The following is a 7,883-nucleotide window of genomic DNA, read 5'->3' on the forward strand; positions in this document are numbered from 1 at the left end:
CTCCGCTCGCCGCGCCCGGGCTGCGGGGAGGGAGAGCTGCTGGTCGGGGCGGCCGCCCCGGCGGGGCAGGGACCGGCGGGGGGACCGGAGCCGCGGCCGGTCGGGGCGGCGCGGAGCTCTCCGAGGTCCTGGCACCCGGCCCGGGGCGGGAGGGCGGGGGGGAGCGGCATGTCGCGCCGCCCCGGGTCGCCGGGAGCCCTCCCCGCCCGTCCCTGTCCCGGACGGTGCGGCTGCGGCGCGGGGCTGCGCCTTGTCTCCGGCACTGTGCCGCGTCCCGGACGGATCGCGGGGCTGGGAGCTCCCTCGCTCGCCCGCAGCCCGCCCCGGCCCGGGCTCCGCCGCCCTCCCGGCCTCGTCCTGCTGAGGGTACCGGCGCTCCGAGCCCGTGCCGCCGGTAGGCGCCGGAAGGGACACCCGGCTCCCGCGCTCCGACAGCCCCGCTCCCCCTCCTCTCGTCCGCCGCCCCGCGCTGCTGAGCCCGCGGCGCCGCCTTTGCCCGACGGCGCGGGCAGGCGGCGGCTCCGCTCCCGGGACCCCGCTCGGTGCTGGCCGGGGGCGGTTCCCGCTGCCGTGGCGGAGCCGCGGGGCCCTCGCCTTTGTGAGCCGCGGCCGCTCCCCCGGGGGGTGTCGGCATCAGCCCCGGTGACTTGTTGCTCCGTATTTCTCAGCCAGCTCCAGCTCCTGCTCTTTTCCACCTCAGCTCCTGCAGCACAGGGCTCCGGGTGTCCCTTCTGCAGCGACACTGAGACAAACCAACTGCTGGCTTTCTCTGATGTGTCCTGTCCTGAGAGCTGTCTCCCCTGGGTCACCCGTGAGATCCACCTTTGTCTCAGAGGCTTCCTGGCACGGGTGCAAGCTGAGAAGTCTTTGCTGCTTTCTTGCAGTGCTTGGCTGTTTGTTCTTCATCCTCCCTTTAGCCTCTCCTGGGGAAGCCCAGGTCTTTGCCTTGCCTTACCTTGTTCTCCCCCCAGAAGACTGTTTCCCTCACTCAGATACCCCTCTAACCTCATCTCTCAGCAGGACAACCAGGGCATTTTGCCTCCCCACTGCCTTTCTGGGTTAGTGGGGCTTTGGTGCTCCCAGGCCTCTGGGCTGAGTCAAAAGCCCTGTGCGATCTCACTTTTGTTGTGAAAGTCTCCTTGGGGACAGAACTGCCCTGGCCAAAACTAGCTGTCTGTATGACTGCATCTTCCCAGTCTATGGGGAAACGAACTGCATTGTGCTTGATCTCCCTCCATGGCTCCTCCGTAGCTGAGCCCAACATGTTCTCTCCTCCCAAGGGACTCAGATGAACAGTAGCCTTTTCTGATATCGAGAAATCATATCTCTAAGACTTGCCATGTTGTGACTGGCTCAGATGATGGAAGGAAATATGTCTTGCTACTGCTGTTCATTCGCTGCTGCCTATTAGCCGTCTCTTAGCACTGCGCTTGCTCTGGAGCCATGAAGGATGCTTGTCCTTCTGCACAAACACGTGCTCACGTGGACCTGACTCTGTGGGCTGCTCTACCCGGGTCCAAGAGAATTTGCCAGGTCAAACAGGACCACCTTCTCCTTTACCTGATGTTTCTCCTGACTGTACCAGCCAAGACCCTTGCAGATGGACAGTAGGGTATGTTTTATCAAACATCTCAGATGAAAGCCAGGATGGTTGCTGTAGGCTTTTTCCACAGTTAAGGAAGAGAAAGATGATTCATGCCAAAAAGGAGGCATCATACACTAGCTATAATGCTGTTTGCAGTAGCATCCTGTCTGTGGCTCTGGCCAAAAGCAATTGTCCGGGGAAGAGTAAGAGAGTACAACCTGTGCAATGCTTTCTAAAATGGCACTTCCCCAGCATCTAACCACCTGCACTGCAGGGGCTTCCTGAGCAAGGTGTTATTTCTGTGTATTGGGTAGCCTTTGACCAATTTCTCTTCTGTGACCTTCCCTTCTGTCTCCCCCAGAGGCCACCAGAAAGGAGAGACAACCCTAGCTTCAGCCGGGTCCTGGGGCAAGGTGTTCCACAAATCTCCATATGAAGAAAAAATGCCTCCTTTTGTCTGTTTTGCTGACATCACCTGAATTATACCCTAAAGTGACCGTTTCTGTCCCTGGGCTCCGTTAGTATCTCCACCATGCAGGTGTCTATGGAGACAGGATCAGTTTCTTGCCGGATCAGCTGAAGGAGTCAATGCACTATTTTAGGGCCTCTCTCTGCATCTAATGTGTGTCAAAATTGCTTCCAGCCGTTGTCACACTTGAGAGAGGAGAAGCATGTAGGCAGACTGTTGGTAAGTTTGGTTTGCTACCAAAGCTACAACAAAGAGTATGACCCCCAGCACAGAGAGCCCGTTTGTTCCAGAGCTGTAGAGGTCTCTACTGAGATCCAGGCAGTGGTCTGAGACCATCTCTTGGGTTGATGTAGTAACTGCATGTTCAGTCGTGGACATGGTGAAGCTTCGAGTTGTTCCCTATGAACATAACAAAGAGCTCTTGTTTACTTACAGCACAGAGCTCTTCTGGCTGTCACAACACCTATTCTTGGTCCAGGTCCCTCTGATCCTACTTGAATAACTTTGTCACCTGTGACGCCGAACTGTCCTCACCATGTCCATAAGATCAAGGAGCAGCTGAGACTCTGTGAAGAGCAAAGCAATGGGTCAATCCCATTCTTCATTTACTGCTGCCTTGTTGATTTTTCAAAGTCACAATACTTTGCTTCATGACAACTTCAGTTCCTTTTCAAAGGCCTCTGAAAGTCTCACTTTACCCTCCCACCAAATGGGTGGGTTCCCCTCCCTGCGTTAATTCCTCGATGGGGACATACTACATGACTAACAGACCGATATACCAATTTGCTTTGTGCAAACCTCTGGTTTAGACATCATATAGTTCTGAGTTCTGTACTGCAAACCCAGTACCTATTATCAGACACAAGTGTGAGACATGTCTGGTAGAGACCATTTAAAATTTGGGGCTGGTTAAGAAGAGTGAATCCAGAGATAGTGCCTGTTTTACAAATGACATGCTGCAGTTGGTAGCTCAGCCTTCTTCCAGTCTCCTGGGGCACAGTCACAGGGCCTACAAGAGCAAACTGCCAGATCAGCACTGTTTGATAGTGTGGCTGCTGGGATGGCATCCTCCATCACTAGGGAAAGGCAGGGTCAGGGCAGGACCTATGAGTACTCTTGGTGAACACACCGATATCCTCATAAGAGCTCTCTTGTCTTGTCAGGCCTTGTGCTCCAGCAGACGGAGGTGGTACACAGAACCACTCTCTACTCTCGGGAAGCCCCAGACTTCCTGCAGGACCAGCAAGGGATGTGGGAGCTCCACAGCAGCCGGACTCCTAAGGATGTCTCCTGGGCTCAAGCAGTTTCTTGCAGTTGCTGCTTGTGTATTTGCAACCCAGCATCTGAGGGCTGTTCTGCCTTTCCCACTGAGGTGAGGTGAGCTGTCTGGAGATCCAGTGGCCCAGGGTGCACGTGCCAGTACCTAGACACTGCTTAGAGGTTTGGAGAGCTGCTGCTGCTTCTTCTGCCTGTAGGATTACACCCAGAGCTCCTTCCAGCAGCGATTCCTTGTGGAAACTTGCGGAGTTTGCTGGTCTTTTCTAGTCTCAGTAGTCTCAACGTGACAGAAAAGCTTGTGCATAGCTGTGGGTCCTCTCCCTCCATGACTCCTGGTTACGACCAGGAGCATCTTTTCACTCGCTCTCCTGTGAGACCTTTGTTTGAATCCTTCTACCAAGGAACTGACTGGTTTCCAGGCCTCTTTCCTCCGCACTGTCTCCCACCCATGTCCTCCCTTGCTTCATGGCTGTTTAATCATTCAGGAAGTGGTTTGGGAGACAATAAGCTGGCAAGAAGATTCATACTCCTCTACCTACGGATATCTTTGCAGGCAATGTAACAGAGGTGTCTGCGGTGGTTCAGGTGCTGCCTCCTGGGTGGTCTGGGATGAGGTCCTGTCTGTTAAGTGATGTTGGCAGCCTCTAGCCTGCCCCTCTGCACAGACTGGTGGGGGGAGCTAAGCCTTGAGCATCAGCTGCCTGAGCACCTTGTTCCCTGGCTGTGCAGCTCTGCTGTAGTGCATCCTGGGGTTAGGGAGGGAGAGCTGGCAGCAGGATTACCCCATGCCCTGTAAAGCCCTGTAGAGAGGCTTGCTGAGCTGGAACCAGCTCAGGCTGCTGTTTCCAGGACAGTCCTTCAGGTCCTCTTGGCTGGCTTCTTTCTGGGTGAATAGCATTGAGGGTCTGATGCAGTGGGATGGGAAAGAGGAAGGGCTGAGCTGAGGAGCAAGGTACAGACTTTCTTTGTGGATGTGGAGGTCCGGACAAGCCCTGGAAGAGCTGCAGTGTGTTCTGCTGGGATGAGACAGTGATGCTGCTATAGCTGGGTTGTGGGATGGGGACGGTGGCAGCTGCTGTGGTTGCTCATACCCTGGGGTGGCCTGCGGATGTGCCGGGTTTGTGGGTGCTGCCCCACAGAGCCGGCCAGGCTGCGGGCAGCGTGGAGCAGACCCCAGCGCTGGGGCAGCAGCACCGGCGCCGCCTCCAGCGGGGACGGGGAAGCTGCTTCTGCCGCCGGGGACAGTGCGGGCGGCCCCGGGGCTGCGGGGACGCGGCGGTGGCGGGGCCCGGCTGACGCGGAGGGGAGCAGGGGCTGCGGCTGCGGGGGCTCCGGGGGCTCGGCCGGGCGCGGAGGGCCCTCGGGCGGGGCGGGGGGCGGCGGGCTCCGCCGTCGGGCGCTGACGCTGTGTGCCCCGCAGACGGGAAGGCGTACAGCTCGGACGAGGAGAAGCTGGAGGTGAAGTCGGCGGCGACGCCGTGCAGCGAGCGGGAGGAGGAGAGTTCGGCGGGCGACAGCGAGGAGGAGCCCTTCCTGGACGGGGCGGCCGCCGCCGCGCTGGGCAACAAGGGCAAGGGCAAGGGCGGCCCCGCGGCCGAGCAGCCCCCGCCGGGCTCCGGGGCCGGTAAGAGCCGCCGGCGGCGCACGGCTTTCACCAGCGAGCAGCTGCTGGAGCTGGAGAAGGAGTTCCACTGCAAGAAGTACCTGAGCCTGACGGAGCGCTCGCAGATCGCGCACGCCTTGAAGCTGAGCGAGGTGCAGGTGAAGATCTGGTTCCAGAACCGCCGCGCCAAGTGGAAACGCATCAAGGCGGGCAACGTCAGCAACCGCTCGGGCGAGCCCGTCCGCAACCCCAAGATCGTGGTGCCCATCCCGGTGCACGTCAACCGCTTCGCCGTGCGCAGCCAGCACCAGCAGATCGAGCAGGGCGCCCGGCCCTGAGCGCCCTCGGGGCGCCCGGACCCTGGGGCGGGCGGGCCGCCGGCAGCGGGGGGGCTCGGCGCGGCGGGGGCGCGGCCCGGGCGCCCGCCCGCACTCCTCTGTACATGTCCCTTATTTATTCCGTGTAAACTCTGTACATACGGCAGCGTGTCCGTCTGTCCGTGCCGCGGGGAACGCGGGCCGCCCCGGGCCGGGGCTGCGCTGCCCGGGGGCGCCCGCCCATGTATAGCTGTGATTTCAATAAATTATTTTCTATGGAGCGAGGCGACGTTCTTCCGCGGGGCTGCCCACCCGGCCCGGCAGGAGGAGAGACGGGGCCAGGGCCGGGGACTGGGGCAGGGGCGGCCGCGGAGGCCGAGGTGGGCGGGAGGCTCCGGGTCCTGCCCGCGCCTCGGCCGGTGCCGGGACCGGGGCCCGCGGACCCGGCGGCCGTGCGGGGAGCACCGTTGGCCTTGCGGGCTCCATCGGACCCGGTCCGGTGCCGGTGCTGAGACACGGGAGGGGGCAGAGAAGGGGAGGTGCTGGGAAGCTCCCGGGAGCATCTCCGGGTCCGCCCTCCCGCCGGCGGGGAGGTGCGTTGGCCGGGGCCGGGAGCTGGAGCCGGGGGGGTCCTCGGCCCCCACAGCCCCTGCCGCCACAGCCCTCCCCAGCCCCGCAGCGCTGCCCCGGGACGGGAGGGACGGGTGCGCTGCCCCCGGCATCCCTGGTGCCGTGCCCCAGGCCACGGGGCAGGAGCGACCCTCCCCGAGATTCGCGCCACACGACGGCGGGGGGCCACCCCCCCTGGAGGCGAAGCCCTGCCCGTCCCGTAAGCCTCATGCCAGGACCTGGCCTCTGCTGGCCGTGGGGTGTGAAGATGTCTGTGCCTGCAGCCCCCCGGCCCCTGCTGTCCCCAGGGCTGCCCCTGTGCCCTGTGCCATCTCCATGCACGGGTGGCCCCACATGCCAGCAGCACCTCGGAAGTGATGCAATGCTCTCCAGCTCTTCAGGGCTGCGCTGCCTGCTAGGAGAGTCCTGCCTTGAAGCTTTTCCTTCTCCCTCAGTCCCGAGGCGCCCATGGGGAGTGAACAGAGAAATCCTCCTGCAGCTCAGTTGCCTTACTGCTAGTGAATCGTGGGGCAGTGCTGGCTGCCAGAGCTGGGCGGAGGGGAGGGGAAGGGTCTTGCCCCTCCTTGAACATCTCAGCCTGTCTCACCAGTACCAGCTGCTGCTTCTCATACCATGCTGCTGAGGCTCTGCAGCAGGGAGCAGGGCTGGGGTGGACCAGGCACTGCTGGCACCGACACTGTGTCCCCTCATCCCAGCCTGGAGCAGCTGCCAGTCCCACTGCACCAGCACAGGAGAAGGGTTTCAGACTTCTTGAGCAGGAGCTCTCACATCTAGGACAGCCGGACTGGAATAGTCTGCTCTTGAGAGCTATTGCATGAGATGCTGCTTCTGAAGCTGGGGGGCGTCTCTCAGATGAATAAGCCCAGTCCCAGAACCTGATGAAGATCCAGTTTTGCACGGGGCGTAGCTGCATGCATGGTCCTGAGTCAACAGTGTAGGGGACCATGTGATTCCACCCCAAACTGGGTGTCCAGCCATGAAAACCAGCGACAGAGCTGGTTTGACAAACATGAGCCAGCTCAGCCTTGCCAGTGAGGCAAAGGGGCTCATGCGTCTGCACTGTAGTAGCAGCACCTATTGCAATCCCACCAGAGTCTCCTGGGCAGGGAGAAGGCTCTCTCCAAGGGTGTGGGACATGGTGCTACTGAGATGCCGGTTGCCGTAAGGGTTGATAAGGAGTTTGGGTCACGCAGGGTCCAGTTAGCCATTGGCACCCTTCCCTGGGAGACATGGCTTATAAGAGTGGGCAACATCGCTGACAGCAGGAGCCGACTTCACCTTCCTGGGTGCCCTCCCTGATGCCACAGAAAGGACTGGCCCATTTCCATGCTGCCTGGGGGGCAAGTGCTCCCTCCCCATGGCCCTGCCCTCTTCTGCAGGTGCATTCTGTTAACTTGGAGTGTGGGCCCCATCTCAGCCTGCATATCTGAGTCCTCCTGCAGAGCCCAGTAGCCTCAGAGCACTGGTGGGTGGCTCTCCCTGCCCACTCGCTGCTGGCTCCAGCTGGTCTGCGTGGGGATAGCCATGGCCTAGAGCAGAACAACCGTTAGGATAAAGCTGTGCTTCTGGATGTCCCAGGTGGGTGCTTCTTTCCACAGAGATGTTTGTTGCAGGTCTCAAGACAGTTCTGCAGGATCCTATCATGACCTGGATTTCTGAGCAGCTGAGCTGAATTCCTGCAGCCATGGCAGTACAGCCTCTGTCCCCTGCGCCACCCACCCGGAAAGGAGAACGCATTCTCAGGAGCTGTCTGGCCTGGTGTTGCTCACAGCATCCCCAGAGTGGGCTTGGCCTGCTCAGGTAGCAACATCTGCTGGCGTTCACTCTTCATCAGGGGAGGTAAATGTCCTCTGGCAGCTGCCCCTGGCTGCCTTGCCCTTGGGGGAGCTGGCAGTGCCTTCAGCACGCGGTGACAGAGCCACCTGCACCTGAGAACCACAGCTCAGGTACACCCTGCTTCTCCTGCCCTAGGTCTCTGCTGGTGTGAGGCAGAGACTGCTA

At 60.5% G+C, this 7,883-nt stretch overlaps 1 protein-coding gene across 1 annotated transcript; it reads left to right on the top strand.

Moving 5' to 3' along the window:
- Positions 1 to 4,440: 4,440 nt before the first annotated feature.
- On the top strand, positions 4,441 to 5,288 carry GBX1 (gastrulation brain homeobox 1). The gene is made up of 2 exons (XM_014957989.1): positions 4,441 to 4,576; positions 4,753 to 5,288. The coding sequence occupies exons 1-2, from the start codon at positions 4,441 to 4,443 to the stop codon at positions 5,271 to 5,273; spliced, it is 657 nt and encodes a 218-aa protein (XP_014813475.1). The 3' UTR covers positions 5,274 to 5,288.
- The last annotated feature ends 2,595 nt before the right edge of the window (positions 5,289 to 7,883 follow it).

The sequence above is a fragment of the Calidris pugnax genome, unplaced genomic scaffold (genome assembly GCF_001431845.1).
Source record: "Calidris pugnax isolate Ruff unplaced genomic scaffold, ASM143184v1 scaffold388, whole genome shotgun sequence".
Taxonomy (NCBI): Eukaryota; Metazoa; Chordata; class Aves; order Charadriiformes; family Scolopacidae; genus Calidris; species Calidris pugnax.

Excerpts from the sequence above, each read along its gene's own strand:
- GBX1 (XM_014957989.1), top strand. The coding sequence starts at position 4,441 with ATGTGCCGGGTTTGTGGGTGCTGCCCCACAGAGCCGGCCAGGCTGCGG. Across the intron at positions 4,577-4,752 it reads TGCTTCTGCCGCCGGGGACA|ACGGGAAGGCGTACAGCTCG; the intron begins GTGCGGGCGGCC and ends TGTGCCCCGCAG.